Source organism: Hyperolius riggenbachi, chromosome 6, assembly GCF_040937935.1.
Source record: "Hyperolius riggenbachi isolate aHypRig1 chromosome 6, aHypRig1.pri, whole genome shotgun sequence".
NCBI classification, from domain to species: domain Eukaryota; kingdom Metazoa; phylum Chordata; class Amphibia; order Anura; family Hyperoliidae; genus Hyperolius; species Hyperolius riggenbachi.
The window spans coordinates 23,377,818-23,403,978 of record NC_090651.1 but is presented as its reverse complement, the minus strand read 5'-3'; the positions used below and the strand labels follow the sequence as shown (position 1 = coordinate 23,403,978).

The following is a 26,161-nucleotide window of genomic DNA, read 5'->3' as shown; positions in this document are numbered from 1 at the left end:
ATGGTCAATGAGATGCAAATTTCTACACGTTGATGCAAGATTATGCAAATTATTTATGCCAATTTTTTGCAACTTGAAAATGGTCCAATCGAATTTTCCCCTGGCAGGTTTCTATCGATGCATTTTCAAGATGCATAAATTTGCATACTGAATCTGCATAATCCTGCATCAGCTCGGAGCTATTTGCATCCCACACTGACCATCCTTACTTATCATCCCTGTGCAGATCTTATCGGCACTTCAGCAAATGGAAATGTAGAGCAACATGCAGAGAGACAGATGGGAAAAGCAGAGGGGCGTGTTTACATTCAGGGGCAATGTCTGAAGAGGAAACAAGGGGGTCATATGATACTTCTGTATACTGTAATAATGAAAAAATAAAAAAAAATAATAATAATAATATATATATATATATATATATATATATATATATATATATATATATATATATATATATATATATATATATATATATATATATATATATATATATATATATATATATATATATATATATATATATATATATATATATATATATATATATAATGCCACTACCTTATAGTCTGCTCAAAATATATGTCATCCATAGACGCAGTGACACAGGGACAGCCAGCATGCCTCTCCGCTGGAAATATAGAATATAACATTATAACACACATTCACATATACAGACATGCAGCTATACAGAGGGTCTTCTGGATGCGTACGTACAAAAAGGGCGTCAAGAAAAAAGGGCACGGGGTGTAAACTATAATATTGTTTTGTATTTAGTGTACAAATAAGGTTTTACAAATCTATAAATCATTAAATAATGTGTATGAAATCGGCAATAGTGAAAACGTTAATCTTCTCTGTTTCAAAATTGAAACTTAAAGAGAACCTGAGGTGGGATTTAATTATGTTACTGGGGCACAGAGGCTGGTTTTGCACACTAAGACCAGCCTCCGTTGCCCCATGGTGTGCCTCCATGCCCCCCCTGCGCGCCGCTATACCTCCCGCAGTGCTGGCGACACGCAGCGTGTTGCCAGCACAATGTTTACCTATGCGCTGTCAGTCAGCGGGAGGGAAGGGACACGGGCGGGTAGCGCCGATGCGGAGGAGGCGGGGGAGCGGCGCTGACAGACAGCGCTTAGGTTAACATTGTGCAGGCGACACGCTGCGTGTCGCCAGCACTGCGGGGGTATAGCGGAGCGCAGGGGGGACATGGAGGCACACCATGGGGCAACGGAGGCTGGTCTTAGTGTGCACAACCAGCCTCTGTGCCCCAGTAACATAATTAAATGCCACCTTGGGTTCTCTTTAAAAGAACGTTAAAAAAACGATAATATATGTTTAATCGTTATAATTGTATATTATTGTGATTAACCTTCATTTATGGTTTCTTCTTGTAATAAAATCTGAAAATATTGTTTATAACGATGATATAAAATAACTACATTCGTAATAAGTGCTGTAAAACATTAGTAAGTATTACTAAAATGTTACTAAAACTATACCTAACCCTACTCTCACACAGAACCCTCCCTGTACCTATCCCTAACCCCTAGACCCCCCTGGTGGTGCCTAACCCTAAGACTCCCCTGGTGGTGCCTAACCCTAACCACCACCCTTACTGATCGCTTTAGTATGTGGATAATAATGTTTTACAAATAGTGACTGTAAAAAAATATATTGCACTTTACGTTACGTACTGATCGCTTTATTTTGTGAATAATAATTTTTTACAAACAGTAAGGGATAAAACTTTAAAAAATGTTTTAAATAGGATAAATATGTTTAGTATTTTTATAAACGTTATTCGTCACGGGCGCATTTTCTAAACTTAAATCATCACAAGCACAGTTATAAAACATTAAACATCTCCGGGCGCTGTTTGTAAAACGTTATTTATCTCTGGCGCTCTTTTTTCCTGCTCGGCGCACGTTATTTATTATGGGAGTGAATGGTGGCGCCCATTTTGTCCTCTAGCTGCCTGCGCCCTTTTTTCCCGTTTCCCTTCTGGATTAAATGAGACATTTTATAATCTGATAATTTACCTGATAAGCATAAAGCAAACCAGGAAGAGATAAACTATTGCATCTATCCTCCTACTCCTAAAAAATGCTAATCACACAGTTTTATTTTCTGTTTTAAAGGTAAAAAAGTAGGTTTAAAAAGGAAATCCAGTGAAAATATTATAATAAAAAGTGCTTCATTTTTACAATAATTATGTATAAATGATTTAGTCAGTGTTTGCCCATTGTAAAAGCTTTCCTCTCCCTGATTTACATTCTGATCACATGGTAACATGCTGCTTCCTTTTTTGGCAGTTGGAAACAGTTGTAAATAGCCATTTCCCACAATACAACGAGGTTTATAGACTGGAAACTGCCAGAACCATGGTCCTGACATACTGTGGGAGTGGTTTCACCACAATATCAGCCATACAGCGCCCCCGATGATCCATTTGTGAAAAGAAAAAGATTTCTCACGGGAAAGGGGGTATCGGCTACTGATTGGGATGAAGTTCAATGACACTGAATGAATGACAGTCTTTCACACAGTCTGACACAGTTCAGTAAGGAAACCCCATGATGGACTCTGTTGTGTACCATGTATGGAGCCTACAATTCTTTTTATTGTGTTCTGATGGGTGTTCCTGAATGCCCACGTCCCCTCTGAGGGGTGTTCCCGAATGCCAACGTCTCCTAAATGCCCACGTCTCCTCTGATGGGTGTTACCGAATGCTCATGTCCCCTCTGATGGGAGTTCCTGAATGCCCACGTCCCCTCTGATGGGTGTTCCTGAATGCCCACGTCCCCTCTGATGGGTGTTCCTGAATGCCCATGTCTCCTCTGATGCGTGTTCCTGAATGCCCACGTCCCCTCTGATGGGTGTTCCTGAATGCCCACGTCCCCTCTGATGGGTGTTCCTGAATGCCCACGTCCCCTCTGATGGGTGTTCCTGAATGCCCACGTCCCCTCTGATGGGTGTTCCTGAATGCCCATGTCTCCTCTGATGCGTGTTCCTGAATGCCCACGTCCCCTCTGATGGGTGTTCCTGAATGCCCACATCTCCTCTGATGGGTGTTCCTGAATGCCCACATCTCCTCTGATGGGTGTTCCTGAATGCCCACGTCCCCTCTGATGGGTGTTCCTGAATGCCCACATCCTCTCTGATGGGTGTTCCTGAATGCCCACATCTCCTCTGATGTGTGTTCCTGAATGCCCACGTCTCCTCTGATGCGTGTTCCTGAATGCCCAAGTCCCCTCTGACTTATGGGGAGTACACATCACTCACCTGATAGGCAGGCAGCAGTGTCGATCCATTTCAGCAGCTGCCCCGTGCTCAGCTGCCCTCGGTGGTTGGCATGACATGGCAGCACCATCTGGCTCATGCGCACCTCCGTGGGGTTCCGCACCTCCTCATGGTTGGCCGCCATGGTAGAGCGGGAAAGAGGCTTCTACCACCTGCGAGAAAAGTAAAGGTCAGCTTATCTACGAAGACTCATATAGGGGCATAAAGAGGTCAGAGGTGACCAACATTCAATAAGGACGACGAGATATAGATTAAACATGAGATTATAATGTTATAAAGTATTCAGGAAATCATATAAATTAGCCAAAACATCACCTCCTGCCTTATATTGTGTAGATCTCCCACCTTTTGCGGCACCAAAACACCTCCAACTCCTAAAGACCAGGACTTCTCAAGACGTCTGAAGGTGTCCTGCGATATTTGGCAGCAGCAAGACATTAGAAGCAGACCCTTCAATTTCTTCCATTGGGGAATATCGTTGCCATGAAGGGGTCTGCAACAATGTTTAACTTGGTGGTATGTCTCTAAGGGTGCCCATACAGTGCGGAAGTATACCTCATGGGCCTCCCAGCAATACTTTGGTGGGCCCCTTAATGTTCACACCCCTCCCCTTGGTAACCCTCACGGCCATGGGGCTTATCTCACAAGGGTCATGAAAACACGTGTGGCCATCATCATCATCTTCACACCCATAACAGATGTAGCCATAAAACACCTGATCTGAAGGATGGATTCCTTTTTCAGAGGGAGTAAAGTAGTAGTCGGGGACCTGTTACATCTCTGGGCCCCCCTGCAGTTACAACCCTGTGCCCATACATTACTCAATTTTGCGGGCCGATTGACCTTTCCATTCAATCATTTTATCGGATTCAAGGAGAATCAGAACTTTCGATTGATTCCTGGTTAAAATGATCAATGCTGGGAAAACAGTCGCAAGGAATGGATTGGGTGTGTGGTGGTGGCAGCGTTTGATTTCCAGATGACTGACGGAATCCCCCGGCCAGTGTCCCCCCCCCCCACGTGTATGCGTACCCCCCTTGTGCCCGCGTTGAGGGCTCAGCAGTCACACCGATGCAAATCCTCATCTCCTACCATGCCCGGCATCTGTTTCAGTTGTCACTGTGAGTGCCTGTACCAGGCGACATTGGTACAGGCGCGGTAATGCCGGACACAGGAGGAGGCTTGGTGTCGCCAGGGAACGGGGGGCACACGTACACTTGGGGGAGGGTAGAGACGGAGGCTACTAACAGTCCAATTTCGAGCAAAAAATCATTTGAGCGATCAGATTTTTGTAATCAGATGTGATCGGATGGTTTGCAAATAATCTCCATTGATGGACACAATCCATTACAAACGAGTACAAAAACAGTTGTCTAATTGGATTTTCGTCAAACCAAAATTTGGATTTACGTGTCGGTTTTGATAGATAAAAGGTAAAGATTGGTTCGTTGATGGTGTAGTGAACGATGTATAACGATATTTCACTTCCGATCAGAATTATCTGATCGCTCAAATGATTTTTCGATAGAAACTGGATCGTTAGTGGACACCTTAATACCAGGCAGGCAACTGGTATTGCTTAAATGGAAATAAATATAATAATAATAATAATAATAATAATAATAATCTGAACATATGTATAGCGCTTTTCTCCTGTCGGACTCAAAGCGCTCAAGAGCTGCAGCCACTGGGACGCGCTCAAGAGGCCACCCTGCAGTGTTAGGGAGTCTTGCCTTGAACTCCTTACTGAATAGGTACTTGACCTAGCCAGGATTCGAACCCTGGTCTCCCATGTCAAAGGCAGAGCCCTTAACCAGTACACTATCCAGCAATATGGCAGCTTCCATATCCCTCTTGGTTCATCTGTCCTTTAAAGGGAACACGAGGTGAGAAGGAACTGGAGGCTATGTTTCTTTTCCCTTTTAAACAATGCACATTGCCTGGCTGTCGTGCTGATCCTCTGCATCTAATACTTTCATCCATAGACCCTGAACAAGCTTGCAGGTCAGATGTCTATGACAAATCTGACAAGATTAGCTGCTTGTTTCAGGTGTGATGTAAACCCTACTGGCCAGAAAGATCAGCAGGACAGCCAGGCAACTGCTATTGATTAAAATGAAATAAATATGGCAGCTTCCATAGGTCTCACACCTCTGGTTCCTTTTAACTATGTTCACCAAGTATACCTCTCTAGTACAAAGATTTGGCAAGATTGTATCACTGATGGGCACATTTACCCAGGCATCTAGCAATCACAATCTGACCCTTGCCACAGATGCCCATTTTTTCCTGCTTTCAACACCACCTTTAAAGGACATCTGAAGTGAGAAGAGTATGGAGGTGTTCATATTTATTTCCTGTTAAACAGTACCAGTTGCCTGGCAGCCCTGCTGATCTATTAGGTGACAGTAGTGTCTGAATCGCACACCTGAAACAAGCATGCAGCTAATCTTGTCAGATCTGACAATGTCAGAAACATCTAATATGCTGCATGCTAGTTCAGGGTCTATGACTAAGTGTATTAGGAGGCAGAGGATCAGCAGGATAGCCAGGCAACTGGTATTACTTAAAGGACAACTGCAGGTAAGTGGAGGCTGCCATATTTATTTCCTTTTAGCAACACCAGTTGCCTGGCTGTCCTGCTGATCCTCTGCCTCTAATACTTATAGCCATAGACCCTGAACAAGCAGCAGATCAGGTGTTTCTGACATTATTGTCAGATCTGATAAGATTAGCTGCATGCTTGTTTTAGGTGTAATTCAGACACTACTGCAGCAAACAGATCCACAGGGCTGCCAGGCAACTGATATTGTTTAAAAGGAAATAAATATGGCAGCCTCCATATCCCTCTCACTCCAGTTCCCCTTTAAAAGCTGACTGTTCTCTTGCTGCCTGATATATCTCACAAGGTGACAGGAGAAAATGTAATACCATCATGTCTCACCAAAAGCTGCAGGAAGAGGCGGCCGTCATCCAACTGACACTAACTGATCTCTCCATGGTCCCACATCCCAGGACCGATACACAGAAGCTTGACAGGGGAGAGGCAGGGGCTCCTCCCCAAAAGGTGTTCCTCTGAGCAACCAATCAGGCTTAATACATAGCAGGAACCAGTATCAGGGCTGGAACCCACAGGAGCGCTTTTGGCAGCGTTTTGGCAGCACTGCGATACGCTAGCAGTTTGCCAAAACGCTGGGCTAATGTTAATGGATGTGGCAACTTCCACAGGAGCGTTTGCGTTTCCCAGAAACGCAAACGCAGGACCTGCAGCATTTTAGGAGCGTTAGCGCTTCAATGTAAAGTATTGAAACGCTAGCAGAAACGCTCAGCAAAACCTAAACTGAGCGGTTTTGCTAGCGTTTTGCGGTGCAGCACACTGTAACAAAATTAAAAATAATTCACAGGACCAATCAGGATAAAAACGCAAAACGCTACGCACCCGCTGGGCAAAAAAATACAATGTTGCAAAACACGACTAAAAACGCGCATGAATCCGCTTGCAAACCGCTCAGACAAAACGCTAGCGGTTGCGTTTTGCGTTTGCTGACTTCAGTGGGTTCCAGGCCTTAGGCTGTATTCAGGGATGGCCAATGAGACGCTAATACTTCCTGTATGTCGCTCGGAATAAAGGTGGGTACACACATCAGATAAAAGTCTTTGGAAAATGAGAGATCACAGACCAATTTTACCCCCTTCCATGTAGTATGAGAGCCACACCTACACAGTCTATTCTATGGAGCTGAACTCCCCATCAGATAAAATCTTTGCAGGATGCTGCACACACAGATGCTGTACACATGCAACAGATCAGTATCTGCAAAAGATCCGTTCATACAAAATGCATTCATAGTCTAGAGGTGCGTACACACATGCGACTATAGTCGTTTGTAACGATCGTTCCCCGATCTTTACCAATGACGATCGTTACAAAAAACTAACCACCGACTATTAAGGCAAACGACGAACGAGCCAAATCGCTACAAAAGAAAGTTCTGTCTCGGCGGATTTTAACCAACGACGATCGTTTGCAAAAGTAGTACATCGTTGGAAACGGTCGTTCATACTAGGCTTGACATGCGCATTTCACTATTTCTCTGTGAAACTTCTCATTTTTATGCGCAGGCGCAATAGTTGCTTTACGTGATGTAACGTTCGTTCTAACGATCAGATCGTTACACACCTTTTAAAACTATCTTTACATAGGTCGTTCTTTCATCAATTAAAAGTTCGTTTGTCGTTCTCAACGAACGATCGTTGTCGCATGTGTGTACGTAGCATTAGATATCTGCAGATCCTCATACACACCTTGTTTAACAGACATTCATCTGCATATCAGACAATCATCTGCAGATCTGAAGATCCATCCTGGTGGATCTAATATGCAGATGAATGTCTGTTAAACAAGGTGTGTATGATGATCTGCAGATATCTAATGCTACGTACACACATGCGACAACGATCGTTCGTTGAGAACGACGAATGAACTTTTAATTGATGAAAGAACGACCTATGTAAAGATAGTTTTAAAAGGTGTGTAACGATCTGATTGTTAGAACGAACGTTACATCACGTAAAGCAACTATTGCGCTTGCGCATAAAAATGAGAAGTTTCACAGAGAAATAGTGAAATGCGCATGTCAAGCCTAGTACGAACAACCGTTTCCAACGATGTACTACTTTTGCAAACGATCGTCGTTGGTTAAAATCCGCCGAGACAGAACTTTCTTTTGTAGCGATTTGGCTCGTTCGTCGTTTGCCTTAATAGTCGGTGGTTCGTTTTTTGTAACGATCGTCGTTGGTAAAGATCGGGGAACGATCGTTACAAACGACTATAGTCGCATGTGTGTACGCACCTCTAGACTATGAATGCATTTTGTATGAACGGATCTTTTGCAGATACTGATCTTTTGTGTCTGTACAACATCTGTGTGTGCAGCCAGCATCTTGCAAATATTTCTGTCTGATGGGGAGTTCAGCTCCATAGAATAGACTGTGAAGGTATGGCTCTCATACTACATGGAAGGGGGTAAAGCTGGCCACTAACTGACCAATTTCTAGCGAAAAATCGTTCGATCGATCCGAAATTCTAGGTCGGCAGTGATCGAATTGCCAGTAAATAATCTCCGTTAATGGTTATGATCGATTATGAACGATTGAAAAAAAAGTCGTCCGACTGAATTTTCGTGGAACGAAATTTTGAATTTTCGAGATGATCGTGATAGATAGAAAGCAAAGATTGGTTCATTGATGGTGTAGTGAACGATTTCACTTCCAATCAGAATTTCTGATCGCTCGAACGATTTTTCGCTAGAAATTGGACCGTTGGTGGCCACCTTAAGATTGGTCTGTGGTCTTTCATTTTCCAAAGACTTTTATCTGATGTGTGTACTTACCTTTAGGCAGGTCACATCCACTTCCTGCTGAAGGCTTGATTGGCCTATTCCCAAGCTGAGTACAGTTTGTATTACATTTGCATTCATGCCAGTATTATTTGCATTGCATTGACCATCTCTAGCTGTGTTGAGAGAAACATGGAGGCTGCCATTGCTGTCCTGCTTGTGATGTCCAGTTAGTAGAGGGAAGATTACGATACAGAGAAGCTTATTGGTGGCTTTAGGAAAGACACACCCTATTCCGGATCTGAGATATCCCTGCACTGTGATTACTACACCTGCCTGGCAGCACTGGGGGTACAGGAATACAGAGAACTCACAGAGAATCATGTGATCTGTCTGCCTAGCTGATAGCTTTGTAATCATGTGATCTGTCTGCTCAGCTGATAGCTTTTTGATCATGTGATCTGTCTGCTCAGCTGATAGCTTTGTGATCATGTGATCTGTCTGCTCAGCTGATAGCTTTGTGATCATGTGATGTCTGCTCAGCTGATAGCTTTGTGATCATGTGATCATGTGATCTGTCTGCTCAGCTGATAGCTTTGTGATCATGTGATCTGTCTGCTCAGCTGATAGCTTTGTGATCATGTGATCTGTCTGCTCAGCTGATAGCTTTGTGATCATGTGATCTGTCTGCTCAGCTGATAGCTTTGTGATCATGTGATCTGTCTGCTCAGCTGATAGCTTTGTGATCATGTGATCTGTCTGCTCATCTGATAGCTTTGTGATCATGTGATGAACAAGCATGCAGCAGATCATGTGTTTCTGACATTATTGTCAGATCTGACAGGATTACCTGCATGCTTGTTCTGGTGTAATTTCTGGTGTAATTCAGCTACTACTGCAGCCAAATAGGTGAGCAGGGCTGAAAGTATCTCATCTGAAGCAAGAGCAGGCCCGTTTCTTTGGGCGTGTGAACCGTGCGAGGACCCAGAACGGCGGGGGAGAGCGGGCGTAGCTTAACAACTCACCTTCCGCAATCTCCGCATGCAGCCTCTTTCTTCTTCCTGTCCAAGGCGTCCATCCCATTGGTAACAGCTCCCCCTGTGATGACGTAACCTCGTGTCATCACAGAACGGATAGGAAGAAGATAGAGGCTGCATGTGGGGATCGCGGAAGGTAAGTTGTAACTCCGCTATGCCCGCTCTCCCCTGCTGCACATATGCCTGGCTACCTATACTGGAGGCACTGAGCGCAGTAAAAACAGCACAGGAGATTTGGGCGAGTGCCACTATAGGCCGTAATAGGAATTACGGCTATAGGTATGCTCATTGAATCATCAGAAGACAGAAGAACCCAAATTACTAAAAAAAAAAAAACTGTAAACCGGCCACCAGCAATAGCTGGATGCCAAATTACGTGTTACCCCCACTATCCATGGCAACCTGGAAGGGGAATAGTAATTAACGCCGCTGGAAGTTGTAAAAGAGCAGGGTAAGCCATTTACCGGCTTTACCCCATGCCCAAATCTCCCGACGGGTGGCACCTACCTATCTAACCGATACTGGGGGCACCTACCTAGCTAACCTATACTGGGGGCACCTACCTGTAACGATTGTGGGATTCTCTCCGCGATCAGCGCACAAGACGTGCGCTGACACTGCGGAAATCCTCCACAAGCGTATAATTTGAGGGAACCCAGCAAAAGGTGCAATGCACCTGTAGAGGGAAATTCCTGTCGGCAGGTGGAGCTGTGGAGTGCAGAGGAACAGCTCCTCTGCCCTGCCACAGACGCCAGACAGGAATTGCACGAAGGGAAGAAACGCAGGGCAAGATAGCCCTGAAGGAGAGAAAGCAAAGCGACAGAGGGTATGTGTATGCACCAATCTAGTCGCCAACCCGCGACAGTGCATACACAACCATGAAGAACAGGAGAGAAGGCAATCGCCAGAGATGGCGATTGCTAACAGCGACACAAGACCGAATAAGCACAGATGAGGAATGTATGTATGTCCACCAATCTAGCCGCCAACCTGCGACGGCGGACACACAACAAAGGAAGCCAAGTGAGAACGCAATCACAAGAGAAGCGATTGCGAAAGAGAATGAGCACAGGGACAGATTGTATGTGTGTGCACCAAACTAGTTGCCAACCCGCGACGGTGCATACACAACAGCAGATATGAAGTAGGAAAGCAATCGCGAGAGAGGCGATTGCCAGAGGTGACACAAGGCTACAGCAAGGCAGAGCACGAGAGTAGCAAAGGCACAGCAAATCATACAATGAGAAGATAAGGAAAATAACAAACGCTAGCTAAACGTGAACACCGCACTCATTCGCAACAGTGCACGCGTTTATGCGCGGTCCCCGCGTGTTAAGCTCAACAGAGACAAGCACGCCTAACTAACCACCGACAGACAAACATGAAACAGAGGACGCGAGCGCTTGCTTAACGGTTACCTCACCGAGCCTCAGCAAGCGTTCGTAGCAGACAAGACAGATACACGAAAACAGGAATAAGCGAGAGATAGGATCCACAGCACTAGCGCAAGAGGCTAGTGCGATCCAGGAAGACAGAACAGAAGGATCCACAGCACTAGCGCAAGGCGAGTGCGATCCAAGAACAGCAAGAGAGTAGCAGACCAGAAGGATCCACAGCACTAGCGCAAGGCGAGTGCGATCCAGGCAAGACAGATCAGAACAGGCTACCAGTAACAACCGCTGTTCCGGTTAGCACCCAGACACACAGAACGATTTCCTGTCGACCACCGCTGGGACAGGACAATCGCAACAGACAAACAAAACAGATATCCAATCCTAACTGCACTAGGGAAACTGCCTAGTGCAGTTCCAGGAATTACTCTAAGCTAATCTTCAAACAAAGAGCAAGGCAATAGATGTAAAACACACGTGCCCCACGTGCTATATGCCAAAAGTCACATGGGAAATTCAGTAAGGACACATGAGGGACAGCGTGACAGGTACAGTATAATGCACCGGCAATGGGGGGGGCACATAAAACATTTAGAGTTCCGTCGCGTTCATTGTTCGTGATTATCGCACTGGATCGACCACATCAGCCCGAGATTTCCCCGCATCTCAGATCGATACTCTTAACCAATTTCCACCCAAAATCAGACAGATATTTTCCCACGGACCTGCAGGCAAGCCTCTGCTCTGCATCATGCTATTTATATTTACCAACTTGCCCTCCCTCTAATTACTCTGTAATTAGGCATTGATTTCCCTCAGCCAGCCCAGTGGTTCACATTGCCTTATACAAAAACATGTACCAGGCACTGTACCAGCCCTAAATCATTAAATGAGAGGCAGCCTGGGGGGAAATTGCCCCCCTTCCCCCCTGGCCAGTCCTCCCCTGCAGCAGATCAGATGTTTCTGCCATTATTGTCATATCGGACAAGATTAGCTACATGCTTGTTTCTGGTGTGATTCAGACCCTACTGCAGCCATAGATCAACAGGGCTGCCAAGCAACTGGTATTGTATAAAAGGAAATAAATATGGCAGCCCCCATATTCTTCTCACTTCAGTTGTACTTTAAGTAATGATGCAAACCGATGACAAGAGAGCTGTGGTACCAGGAGATGCTAAAGAAGATCAGCCCCGAAAGCTCAGGAAAAATGAACTACTAGTTACATAGTTACATAGTTATTTTGGTTGAAAAAAGACATACGTCCATCGAGTTCAACCAGTACAAAGTACAACACCAGCCCGCTCCCTCACATATCCCTGTTGATCCAGAGGAAGGCGAAAAAACCCCACAAGGCATGGTCCAATTAGCCCCAAAAGGGAAAAATTCCTTCCCGACTCCAGATGGCAATCAGATAAAATCCCTGGATCAACATCATTAGGCATAACCTAGTAATTGTAGCCATGGATGTCTTTAAACGCAAGGAAAGCATCTAAGCCCCCTTTACATGCAGGTATAGAGTTTGCCATAACGACTTCCTGTGGCAATGCATTCCACATCTTAATCACTCTTACTGTAAAGAACCCTTTCCTAAATAAATGGCTGAAACGTTTTTTCCTCCATGCGCAGCTCATGTCCTCTAGTCCTTTGAGAAGGCCTAGGGACAAAAAGCTCATCCGCCAAGCTATTATATTGCCCTCTGATGTATTTATACATGTTAATTAGATCCCCTCTAAGGCGTCTTTTAAACAGTGAGAACTTGGGATAGATTTACCATATCCAGGACAGAAAGAAATATTAAAGCAAAAGTGGAAGTTTCCCAGAGCGATCCGAAGCCTTGATCTGTACACCTGCTCTAGTTTTACTCAAATTCTGCAGCCATTTTCCTTGCACTCATTTTTTTTATAAATTTACCCTAGAATCTTCCCATTGTGTCCATGTAAGGTAGACAATGTTATTTACTTAGTACTAGTAATTTACTAGTAAAGTTATTTACTAACAGCAAGTTCCATTGGTTAACCAGCACCTCCCAAAATACAACCACACAACCAATCATTAGAAGCTTTGGATATTGGATTTATCTAAGCTGGAGATTTTCACTCACTATCATGACCAAAAGTTCTACTGGCACTTGTATTGATCTGAGGAAGCTAGGCAAGAAACGTGAAACGCGTTGTCTACCGTGCATGAATAAACATTAGTTATTCCATTAAGTAATAGCTTGTCCTTCTGGGAAGGCAGGTCTGGCAGATGGAGGAGAAGGGCAGGGGGGTCTGGCAGAGGGAGGAGAAGGGCAGATGGGTCTGGCAAAGGGTAGGGAAGGGCAGGAGGGTCTGGCAGAGGGAGGGGAAGGGCAGGCAGGTCTGGCAGAGGGAGGAGAAGGGCAGGAGGGTCTGGCAGAGGGAGGAGAAGGGCAGATGGGTCTGGCAAAGGGTAGGGAAGGGCAGGAGGGTCTGGCAGAGGGAGGGGAAGGGCAGGAGGGTCTGGCAGAGGGAGGGGAAGGGCAGGGGGTCTGGCAGAGGGAGAAGGGCAGGGGGTCTGGCAGATGGAGGAGAAGGGCAGGTGGGTCTGGCAGAGGGAAGAGAAGGGTAGGCCTGTCTGGCAGATGGAGGAGAAGGGCAGGCGGGTCTGGCAGATGGAGGAGAAGGGCAGGCCGGTCTGGCAGAGGGAGGAGAGAGGTGCAGGGGGGGTCTGGCAGAGGGAAGAGAAGGGCAGGCGTGTCTGGCAGAGAGAGGAGAAGGGCAGGCGGGTCTGGCAGAGGGATGAGAAGGGCAGGCGGGTGTGGCAGAGGGATGAGAAGGGCAGGCGGGTCTGGCAGAGGGATGAGAAGGGCAGGCGGGTCTGATAGAGGGAGAAGGGCGGGTCTGGTAGAGGGAGGAGAAGGGCAGGTCTGGCAGAGGGAGGGGGAAGGGCAGATGGGTCTGGCAGAGGGAGGAGAAGGGCAGGTCTGGCAGAGGGAGGGGAAGAGCAGACGGGTCTGGCAGAGGGAGGAGAAGGGCAGGCGGGTCTGGCAGAAGGAGGAGAAGGGCAGGTAGGTCTGGCAGAGGGAGGAGAAGGGCAGGCAGGTCTGGTAGAGAGAGAAGGGCAGGTCATCTGACAAGAGGGAGGAGAAGGGCAAGTGGGTCTGGCAGAGGGAGGAGAAGGGCAGAGAGGTCTGGCAGAGGGGCAGAGGGAGAAGAAGGGCAGGCGGGTCTGACAGAGGGAGGAGAAGGGCAGGAAGGCAGAGGGAGGAGAAGGGCAGGCAGGTCTGACAGAGAAAGTAGAAGAGCAGGAAGGCAGAGGGAGGAGAAGGGCAAAGAGGACTGGCAGAGGGAGGAGGAGAGCAGGTGGGTCTGGCAGAGGGAGGAGAAGGGCAGGCGGGTCTTTTAGAGGGAGCAGAAGGGCAGAGAGGTCTGGCAGAGGGAAGGGCAGAAAATCCTATCATGGACGGATGAAACTGATGTCACGGAAGGGCTGATTAGTGGGTGGAAGAGCAGACACAGCACAGTCTGCCACTGACACACGTTACTGGTTACATCAGCCAGTGAGGTACATAAACAGGATTATACAGAGAAGTGCAGAATGATATTTGTAGCGTATGTAAAGAAAGAGGACATTACGGTCACATCAGGCACTGTCCCTCCACCTGCTGCCTGTCCCTGGAGTCCAGCATAGTCCAATGTCCCTCCTCTCCGCCAACACTTCCTCATGCAACAGAGGAGCAGGGCGGAACAATCCTTAAAGGGGCAGCAGCTGCAGCCAGAAGGGGATACAGAGCCAGGCATGATCTGCCCCTCCGGTTGGCCCAGAGACCCCCTCACAGCCAGCCCCCCTCGGCTGCCCCAGAGACCCCCTCAACTCACAGCCAGACCCCCTACCCCAGAGCCCCCTTCTGTACAGGACTCAGCTCTGTGCTCTTTATATAAACGGAGGGCAGGATTGTACAGAGTGACTGAGCAGCCGCACTGCACTCCACTTATAGAAGCTGCTAAGGGCTTGATCACATCCACTAGCAGTCGCTAGCGTTCACGCTGAACGCTAGCGATTGCTGAATCGAAAAAGCTAAAAATTTACCGGCGATTTCCCGCCGTTTGCGGCCGCGATTTTGCTATGCTATGCACTGCATAGCAAAATCTCGGCAAAAATCGCTCCGCGGCGCGATCGCGATCAAGTAAAAAACAAATCGCGGTAGTGGAAATTACCTACCGCGATTCCTATGTTAAAAAGCAAACCGTAGCGATTTTAAAATCACTAGCGGTTGGCGGTTTTGCGATTAAGCAGTCGCAAACGCCCTAGTGGAAAAGGGCCCTTAGAGCGATTTCTCTTTTTTTTCTCACACGAGCGATGAGCTTTCTATCCAATCGCAAAAACGCGGCTCCTGCACCATTTTCTGAGCGTTTGCGATTCAATAGAAAGTTTAGAGAAATCGCAAGGCGTTTGAAAACACGCTTTGAATTACAATTTCCAGAGCACTTTCATAAATAAATACATTGTATTTATTAAATTCCGGGTCAAAGAGTTCACTTTCTGACTGATGTCAGTCATGGCTGCACAAAAGTGCTTAAAAAAGTGCTTCAAAAATAGCCCTATAAATTGCTCAGTGCTTGCGATAGCGCTGGCGATTTATAATGTGAACAAATCCTTGAAGTATACCAGAGCTGGTATAAATAAAATGTTTTATACATACCTGGGACTTCCTCCAGCCCCATCCGCTCTGATCGCTTCCATGCCTCCGTCCTCTGTCTTCCCGCAGCTCCGGTACCTGGTCCCGTAACTTCCGTCAGTCGGAGCCAGTCTGACGTAAGTGAAGTGCGCTCTTTGAGTATCTCGTAGAGGGCGCACTTCTCATGCGCAGATTGGCCCGACTGACGGAAGTGCGGGGACCCGGTACTGGAGCTGCGGGCAGCGGAGGACAGCGGCGTGGGAGCCATATGGGGCTGGATGAACGTTTTATTATAAACTGTTTATTTATACAAGCTCTAGTTTACTTTAACGCTATGAATCAAAACAGACAGAAAAACATGTCTTCTGGTTGTACAACTAATGAACCTTTTAACAAAATATATAATATCGGGTCTCTCTTCGCTCAGCAAAATATTTGTTATAACTTTGAGGCTGTATTCACAGTGGGACGCTGTGTTTTAATGTGTCGGTAAAGTCGCAATGTGTCTGCATTAAGAGGTAACGCACTGCAAGCAGTGAGTAACCACAACGCAACATTTTTTTAACGCGACTTTAACGTCGCACAGTGAATGGCCCGTAGGATTAGCATTGCAGTGCGGTAAGCTGCGTTATAAGTCTTTCTAACGTTCGACCATAACGTCCCACTGTGAATGCCACCTGATGGTTATGCCTTACAGCTCATGAGAACCCCAAAATCAAAATCTCAGGCCATTAGAATATTGTGAAAATGTTCAATATTCTAGGCTCAGGGCCCGTTCACACTAAGGACGATTTTGGCCTTTTTTTTTTAAACGCAGGCGATTTTCAAAATCGCCCTAAAAATGCTTGTGCAATTACTCGCTATGAGAAAGTTCACACCTGAGCGGTTAGTTTCCGTTCCGCTCAGCAAAGCGCTGCCTGTACCATTTTTGAGGCGATTGTGCCTCAATGGAAGGTATAGGAAAACCACAAACGCTCACAAAATCGCTTTGTGGAGCGATTGCATTTGCGTTTTTAAGAATAAATACATTGTATTTATTCTTTTCCGGGTCAAAGAGTTCACTTCATGACTTGCGTACTGGAAAAGCGATTGGAAAAGCGTTTTTACCAAAATCGCAGGGCGCAGTGGAGCGCCTGGAGGGGAAAAAAATCTTCACACAAAATTGCAAAACGCTTGCGATTACGATTTTAGATGTGAACGAAGCCTCAAAGTGTCAGACTCTAATCAGCTAAATCATCCAAGACACCTGCAAAGGGTTCCTATTTCATATATTAGTTTCACATTTTAAGTTGAGTTACTGAAATAGACTATGGCACAATATTCACATTTTTCATTTTCACCTGTGTGTATCTTGGACATGCCAGTAAAGCCCCTGTGAGGCCTGGAACCCACTGAAATCCGCAAACGCAAAACGCAACCGCTAGCGTTTTGTCTGAGCGGTTTGCAAGCGGATTCATGCGCGTTTTTGGTCGTGTTTTGCAACATTGTATTTTTTTGCCCAGCAGGTGCGTAGCGTTTTGCGTTTTTATCCTAATTGGTCCTGTGAATTATTTTTCATTTTGTTACAGTGTGCTGAACCGCAAAACGCTAGCAAAACCGCTCAGTTTAGGTTTTGCTGAGCGTTTCTGCTAGCGGTTCAATACTTTACATTGAAACGCTAACGCTCCCAAAATGCTGCAGGTCCTGCGTTTGCGTTTCTGAGAAACGCAAACGCTCCTGTGGAAGTTGCCCCATCCATTAATATTAGCCCAGCGTTTTGGCAAACTGCTAGCGTATCACAGTGCTGCCAAAACGCTGCCAAAAGCGCTCCTGTGGGTTCCAGCCCTTAGAGTAGCCTAAAGGTGGACACTAATTATCCAATTTCTAGCGAAACAAATCGATCGAGCAATCATAATTCTGATTAGAAGTGAAATCGTTCACTACACCATCAACTAACCAATCTTTGCTTCCTATCTATCACAACCAACAAGAAAATCCAAATTTTGGTTAGACGAAAATTAAATCGGACGATTGTTTTTGTAATTGTTCATAATCGATTGTGCCCATCAACAAAGATTATTTACAACCAATCCGTATCAGAATTTCTGATCGCTCGAAAGATTTTTCACTAGAAGTTGGACCATTAGTGGCCATCTTAAGGGCTGGTGCACACCAAGAGCGTTTCTGAGCGCTTTGAAAAGCGCTTGGCTAATGTTACCCTATGAGGGTGTTCCCACAGCAGTGTTGTGATTTTTTTTAAATTTGCAATGTGCTGCATGTAGCATTTTGTGGAGCGATTCATCTGGAATGAAAGTGCAAAAACGATCATTCATTCAAAAATCTATCTCTCTGAAAACTTCTTTACAAAATTGCAACAGCAAATCTCAAAGCGCTAGCGATTCTTATTGCGATTTTGATGTGCACTAGCCCAGAGAGATAGAGAGAGTTCAGCAGTTTGTTCTGACTGCATTGCCCCTTTAAATAAAGTTTGGCTCTGTGCTGGGAGTGGCTGAGGATTCTGGGTAATACTCTGAGCTGTTTTTCCATGTGTGGAGAGTGGCTGTCAGCTGGAGGTGAAAGCAGACTGGATTGCAGCCTTCCAGATATATGATAGGCAGGGTGCAGGGCTCCCATTTACTGTATATAGTATGGAGTCTGCAGGGCTCCTAGCTATATTATATTCAGTGAGCAAAGCTCCTACCTATATAATATCCAGGGCTCCCATCTTTGTAGGGTGCAGGGATTCTGTGTATATGATATGCAGCATGCAGGGCTCTTGTCTATATGGCATGCAGGGTGCAGAATTATTGTGTATATATAATATGCAGGGTGCAGGGCTTCTGTAGAAAAGATATGCTAGGTGCAGGGCTCCTGTCTATGACCTGCATGGTTTCTGTCTATATGATATGCAGTGTGCAGGGCTCCTGCATATATGATATGCATGGTTCAGGGCTGCTGCCTATATGATATTCAGGGTGCAGGGCTCCTGCCTATATGATATGCAGGGGGCAGGGCTCCTGCCTATATGACGAGCAGGGTGCTGGGCTCTTGCCTATATGATGTGCAGGGTGCAGGGCTCCTATCTATATGATGTGCAGGACTCCTGCCTATATAATGTGCAGGGTGCAGGGCTCTTACCTTTATGATATGCAGGTTGTAGGGCTTCTGTCTATATCATATGGAATGTGCAGGGCTCCTGATTATGATATGCAGGGTGCAGGGCTCCTGTTTATATATTTTTTTTAGTGTCCAGGGCTCCTAGCTATATTATATTCAGTGTGCAAGACTCCTATCTATATAATATCTAGGGCTCCCATCTTTGCAGGGTGCAGGATAATGTCTATATGATATGCAGGGTGCAGGGCTCCCGTCTATATGGTATGCATGGCTCCCGTCTATATGGTATGCAGGGTACAGAGCTCCTGTCTTTAGGATATGGAGAGTGCAGCCCACTTTTCTATGTGAAAAGCAGGGTGAAGGGCTCTATATAGTGTGCAGAGCTCCTGTCTATATAATACGCAGGGTGCAGGGCTCTCGTCTATATGATACGTAGAGTGCAGGACTCCTGTCTATATGATACGCAGAGTGCAGGGCTCCTGTCTATATGGTATGCAGAGTTCCTCTCTATATGATATGGAGGGCACTCGTCTACACAATATTCAGAATGCAGGGCTCCTGTCTATATCCCATGCAGGTTGTAGGTCTAATGTCTATATGACATGCAGAGTGCAGGGCTCCTGTCTGTATGATATGCAGAGTGTAGGGCTTCTGTCTATATAATATGCAGAGTCCAGGGCTCCTGTGCCTGACTGTGTTTGGTTATACATCATACAGAGTACAGGGCTTGAATGAAGTTCCTCTTTCTGAGAAGTCTGCAGAGGTCACTTGAGGTCATTGTCTGATAGTCTGATAGTTCCTTGTAGACATTCTGTGCCGACTCAGCGACTGGTGGTCACCCGGCTGCATATTGGTTATACCATCACAGCAAGTCACTGCCAGTCACGGGGCGAGAAGTAGGGAGGAGGAGACACAGAGTGACGTTTACAGAGACACAGCAGAAGAAACTCACCAGCACCACAGCTTTCAAGGAACTCTCTCTTCTTTCTGCCAAGCTGTTTTTTTATTTTGGAATTAGGAGACGGGTATTTGATTTCACACCTCCCAACTTTTTGAGATGAGAAAGAGGGATGCTTAAGCCACGCCCCTGCCACACCCCTGATCACGTCCCGACCACACCCCTAGTCACGCATACCATAAAGATTTCATAGGAAAAATATGTTTTATCATTCAAATCACACTGGTCCTTTCTATCCTGGTTCATTTTTCTTCATATCAACATATGAAAATAAGAAGTACATCAGTTAAACACATTTTTCAGTAGAAAAATACATATATTTACACAGATCTGCACATCAGTCCTGAAAAAGGGACAAATGAGGAAGAAAGAGGGACAGGGTGCCCAAAGAGGGACTGTCCCTAAGAAAGTTGGGACAGTTGGGAGCTGTGTGATTTATTTATGTTTGTGTGTTAAAGGTTCAGTTTGGGAATAAAAATTTCATAGAAGATGCTGCCATGATACTCACATTGCAAAGCAATGCTGGGTTTCTGATTAGAAAGCCCAGTACTGTCTGCCCACCAGGAGGCACTCCCTTTAGCACAGAAGTAAACAGGAAGGAAGTGGTCCCTCTTAGTTGTCTGGGGCAGAGGAGGGAGCGGTCTGTCAGGCCTGTGTGAGTCACTGAGCAGTCTGTGACATCAGTAACTGAGACCACATGTTGTCTGTGTCTCTGGGACAGTTTCCAATGAGTGCAAATTTACATTGCGAAAACTCCCATTAGTACTGACACCAATGCAATATCAATGGAGTAGTTTCCACTGAATGCATTTTTCGTAGTCCGTTCTGATGCTGCAGATTTTTGCACCACGCATTGTTCTGCATGCTGAACAAGCATGCAACACATCAGGTGTTTCTGACATTATTGTCAGATCTGACAAGGGTAGCTGCATGCTTGTTTCTGGTGTGATTCAGACACTACTGCAGCCAAATAGATCAGCAGGGCTGCCAGGCAACTGGTATTGTTCAAAATGAAATAAGCAGCTTACATGTCAGTGTTGCCAACTCATCCCTTTAATTACTGACACATATGAATTATACAGGTTTTGTGGCTAGGTAGCTGCAGTTAAGGCACTAATTATGTGCAAATAGCCCCAGAACCTGTATAACTTAGATGTGTCAGTAATTAAAGGGATGAGTTGGCAACACTGTTACATATCCCTCTCACTTCAGTTGTTCTTTAAATTTCAAGTCACACAGTTGTATACAAGGCTGATGTCCAGAGCGTGTGACATTTATCTGTGCCTTTACCTTGTTTTGCAGTTGGATTTCCCTAACAAATTAGTTACTACCTAGCTAGTGGCAGGGAGGGGGGGGGGGGGGTTGGACTTGCAATATTCACCATTAAAGAGACTCAGAAGTCTCCAAACAATGAGGTTTTTCTTTTAAAAACCTCATTAACATTATTGCCCCTCAACTGTAGAGAGGTGTGTGGAGGCTGCCATATTTATTTCCATTTAAGCAATACCAGTTACCTGGCTGCCCTGCTGATCCTCTGCCTCTAATACTTTCAGCCATAGCCCCTGAACAAGCATGCAGCAGATCAGGTTTTTCTGACAATTTTGACAGATCTGACAAGATTAGCTGCATGCTTGTTTCTGGTGTGATTCAGCCACTACTTCAGCCAAAAAGCTCAGCAGGACAGCCAGGCAACTAGTATTGCTTAAAAGGAAATAAATATGGCAGCCTCCATATCCCACTCACTACAGTTCTCCTTTAAAACGCTGCATCCCCGCGGCTGAAAACACCCTAAATCACCTCAAACTCTCTGGGGTACATCGCGGGCTCCTTCCGCTTAGAGGCAGAGCATTTGGCTGCAGCTCCGCCTCTATGCACGTCAATCAGCGCAGATCGCCGCCTCTCCCCGTCCCTTTCAGTCTTCCTTCACTGAGAGGGGCGGGGGAGAGGCGGAGATCAGCGCCGATTGACGCATTAGGAGGCAGCAGCAAAATCCACGACCAAGAAAATTGTGGATTTTGCCGGGCGAGTTAGGGGTGATTTAAGGTGTTTTCAGCCGCGGGGATGCAGCGATTTAAGAGGGGCAATAATGTTAATGAGGTTTTTAAAGTAAAAATCTCATTTTTTGGAGACATCCGAGTCTCTTTAAAGCACATGAACTAAGAAAAAAAATTGATTTAGGGTAGGAACCCACTAGAGCCTTTTTGGGATCGCCAACGATGACGAGCGTTTCCAAAAACGAAGAACGCTTTGGCAATGTAAGTGGGGGGGAGACCCATTAGTGCGATTGCGATTAGAGGTAATCGCAAGTGCAGGACATGCGGCATGTTTGCGCTCAATGCTAAGTATATATGCGCTCCATAAATTACTTATCAAAGCGATTATGCATCGCTTAGGAGGGCCGAGCGATCGTGTTTTAAATAAAACTTTAAAATAGTTACCTGGTGTCTTGATTTCCGTCTTCCGTCCATAGCTCCGCCCCCTAAAGGAAGAGGTCACAGGCGTTTCTCTGATTGGTCCTAGAGAAGCACCCATGACCTCTTCCTTCAGGGGAGGAGCTACGGACGGAAGTAGGATGCCTGGTAAGTATAATAAAGTTTTAATTTCTTTTTTTTTTTAAATGAATTGCAAATCGGAAACGCAGTACAGTTTACTGCATATCGCTACTGAGGGTCAGGAAATCGCGAACTAAAACGCCCCAGGAATTGCTGAACACAGTGCTGCCGCGATTTAAAATGTGCCGCAATAGGTCGGGACGCGAAGGATACGCGTGGCCAGGGCTGCACAGTGGCCCGCCGGCTCCCAGTCGGCAAAAACGAAACTAACCCAAGGCGGGGAAACGGAGAATCACCGAGGACTAGGGATGATCACTAAGATGCAAATACTTCTGAAATTATGCAAATTTTTATGCAAATGTATGCAGCTTGAAAAAGGACCAATCAATTTGAACCTGGGTTTAAATTGATTAGTCCATTTTAAAACCGCATATTTGCATAAAAGTTGCATACATTTGCATCAACTCGGAAGAATTTTCATATCTTTGGCCATCCCTACTGAGGACCAGCGAGGGCACAGGACGGCTGCAGGGGGCTGGTAGAAGCCCAGGTAAGTGAAACGAATTTTCCCGTCGGTTTAGTTTCAGTTATCAGGCCTACGTAACCACTGTACACAACATAATATGCAACATGCTGTGCGTTTACTGGACAACATAAGCGTTTACAATGGCCGTTTCAATGCACGGCATGCTTCGTACCCCACTCCTAACACACAATGCGACTTTTCGCCACTGTCTTGATCCTACAATATCCAGAGGCCTCCCTCTACTAAAGAAAGTAAGTATCTAACGTTTGCACTTTTTTTTTTTTTTAAATCTCACAGTTAAAAAGGAAATGACAGTTCCATGTCTAGAATTCACTTCTGGAAGATAGTGAGAAACCAAACAGACAAGGGATACAGTCACTATGGTAAGTTCTATAACATCTCAGCCTGTTACCTACCTTCACTGCTCAGTCCCAGAAACCTAGAGCTTTATAACAAGTCACTTTACTGGACGTCTTTCTTGCAGTGAGGCAATTCAGGCAGCAGCAGGAGTGTCTGGGAATATTTGCATTGGTAACACATGGTCTGTGTACAGTGGAGAAGGTCCAAGAACAAACTTTGCTCAAGCAGCGCACTCTGCTGGTGAAATGTGGGTATTGCAGCTGAAAAATCTTCCTCCAGCCAAAGTCGGGGCCGTTTCTTGGACAGTCCTGGGCGCAGACTGGCAAGGGTGCAGGCAGAAAGACATAACCGCTAGGGAGCTGGTGACACGCGGTGCAGCCAAATGAAAGAAGATTACTAGCGCTATCACCTTCCTTGACTCCTCCTGGGCTGCCTGCGTCTGACGTCAAGTTATCATCCCGTCACCACCGCGTGATGACACCTGATGTCCTGTAGCGGTACTGCAGGCTGTCAGTGCGCGGCGCCCATGGAGGAGTTTGCTTTCCGGGCTCTATTTACCTGTGTGATTTCCTGGTCCTGCTTCCTCCTGGATGAGCGGCTGGTCACTAGTAAGTAGGCAGCTCGGTACTTATCCGTTAGCCGGGCGCATCCGGCAGGTGGCGCTAATTACTATTCCCCCTCCAGGCCGACATGGATAGTAGGGAAAGATGCAACTCTGGTGGAGTTTTGTCGCCACCTAGAGGATGCGCCCGGCTAACGGATAAGTACCGGCAGCTCTACTTGTGACCTGTGGCTGTGTGACTGTCCCTAAAGAGTAAGGGTTCAGTAATCCACGGGTGGTGGGGGGAAAAGGGGCACAATTTTTACAGCCTCCCCCTGGGTACAATGTAGATACTGCCCTGGCCACAGTAAACCATTCGGTTAATCAACAAAAAAATGTATATACCGTAGCAGAAAATAAAACCCAAACATTAATATGAAGAACTTGAGTCCTCTTTTTCCATTTTGAACATTTAATTCTATTCAAGAAACAAGGTAACAATGACCCAGCCCTAAATTGTTGTGAGGCCCCATAAGGTCCAAACTCCCAATTTAAAGTGTACCTGAGATGGGGCCAAACAAAAAAATGTATACATACCAGGGGCTTCCTCCAGTGCTCTCTGGCTTGATTGCTCCCTCTACGTCCTTCTGTGCTGCCTGGTTCGCACGCAACTGGCCCCGGTAAGTCGTCCAGTCGGCGCAGTCCAGTTGAGCACGCTCCCTCCCACCTCGGATCAGTGACTAATGGCGCACAGTGCCTATGCATACAAATGGCGCCGCATTTAATACGCTTATCGCTATTTATCGTTAGTACTGCATAATAATGGCGCACAGGGAAAAAAGAAGGAAACCGGCACACACTAACGTTATTTATCAATTGCGCCATTCATTTGCCAAACAGTAGACGTTATTGTGCACAGTAACGTTATTTATCAATAGCGCCCTACATAAGCCAAACAGCAGACGTTATTTAACTGCAAAACGGTGAATGTATTTAATGTAACACTGTCAAGGTTAGGCACCACTTGGGGGGGAGGGAGTCTTAGGGTTAGGCACCATCAGGGGGGTCTTAGGGTTAGGCACCACCAGGGGGTCTTAGGGTTAGGCACCACCAGGGGGGTCTTAGGGTTAGGCACCATTAGGGGGGGTCTTAGGGTTAGGCACCACCAGGGGGGTCTTAGGGTTAGGCACCACCAGGGGGTCTTAGGGTTAGGCACCATTAGGGGGGGGTCTTAGGGTTAGGCACCACCAGGGGGGTGGTTAGGGTTAGGCACCACCAGGGGGGGTTTAGGGGTTAGGGATAGGTACAGAGAGGGTTCTGTGTGTTAACGCTAAATAACAATAAGGCTTTAACGCTAAATAACAATAAGGCTTTAACTCTAAATAACAATGGCTTTATCGTTAAATAACAATAAGGCTTTAACGTTAAATAGCGATAAGCGGCAAACGGATTAGCGGCAACACCGTGCGCCATTATTCGCAGGAGCCATTTTCAGATGGATCGTGACCAGGAGCGAGATGGGAGTGTGTAGCGTGCCCTGGTCCTGAGGACTTTCTGGGGCATGTTGGGGAGGATCAAGGCGGCACGGGAGGACGACGAGGGAGCAATCAGCCTGGAGGGGGCATACCCATGTCTATCTCATCATGTCACATGTCACCTCGGGTATCCTTTAATGACCTCACATGTGAAATGCAAAAACTTGGCCCATTTTACTATCACCAGCCGCCCCCTGACAAACAGCAACCTTCTACCACATACACACACTTTTATTGATCCCAGTAATTAATGTATTTAAAGATGCTTATTGACTATGCATTTTTACTGAACAATCAACCATGTGATTGATTGGATAGTGTTGATGGTACCAATCGACTACAAATGACCAATTTGTCAATCGTTTTATCAGGGCTGGTGCACACCGAGCGGCTTTTTCAGCGTTTCTGCAGCCGCGGATACGCTTGGTCAATGTATCTCAATGGGGTGGTTCACACCAGAGCGGGAGGCGTTTTGCTGAAACGCATACTCCCGGGGTGAGGCATTTTTTGGATTATGGATGCATTTCTGCCTCAATGTTAAGTATAGGAAAAACGCAAACCGCTCTGAAAAACGGCCCTTCAGAGCGGTTTTGCCGGCGTTTTTGTTACAGAAGCTGTTCAGTAACAGCTTTACTGTAACAATATATGAAATCTACTACACCAAAAACGCTTTACAAAACCGCAAAATGCTAGCTGAAACGCTACAGAAAAATAAGAAAAAGCGTTTCAAAATCTGCTAGCATTTTGTGGATCTGCTAGCGGGTTTTGGTGTGCACCAGGCCTTAATCTGTTTTGTGGATCAATTACATCTGAAATGATGGGAATGGTTATCATTTTTATTACATTTATGTGCCAAATCAATGCTTTCTGCTCTGATAGGTTGGAGC

At 46.0% G+C, this 26,161-nt stretch overlaps 1 protein-coding gene across 3 annotated transcripts in view; it reads right to left on the bottom strand.

Moving 5' to 3' along the window:
• ACOT11 (acyl-CoA thioesterase 11) overlaps positions 1-23,312 on the bottom strand; it is a 53,316-nt gene extending 30,004 nt beyond the window's left edge. Inside the window, exons 1-3 of one of the 3 annotated variants that reach the window (XM_068239013.1) lie at positions 23,255-23,312; positions 3,283-3,452; positions 559-628 (exon numbers count right to left, since the gene is read on the bottom strand). In XM_068239013.1, the coding sequence (XP_068095114.1) occupies positions 559-628; positions 3,283-3,424 (212 nt within the window). In that variant the 5' untranslated portion in view covers positions 3,425-3,452; positions 23,255-23,312. Of the gene's footprint in view, positions 1-558; positions 629-3,282; positions 3,453-9,013; positions 9,032-14,663; positions 14,752-23,254 lie in introns of those variants that run through there. The other 2 variants (XM_068239012.1, XM_068239014.1) reach the window with 2 other exon arrangements.
• Positions 23,313-26,161: the final 2,849 nt, after the last annotated feature.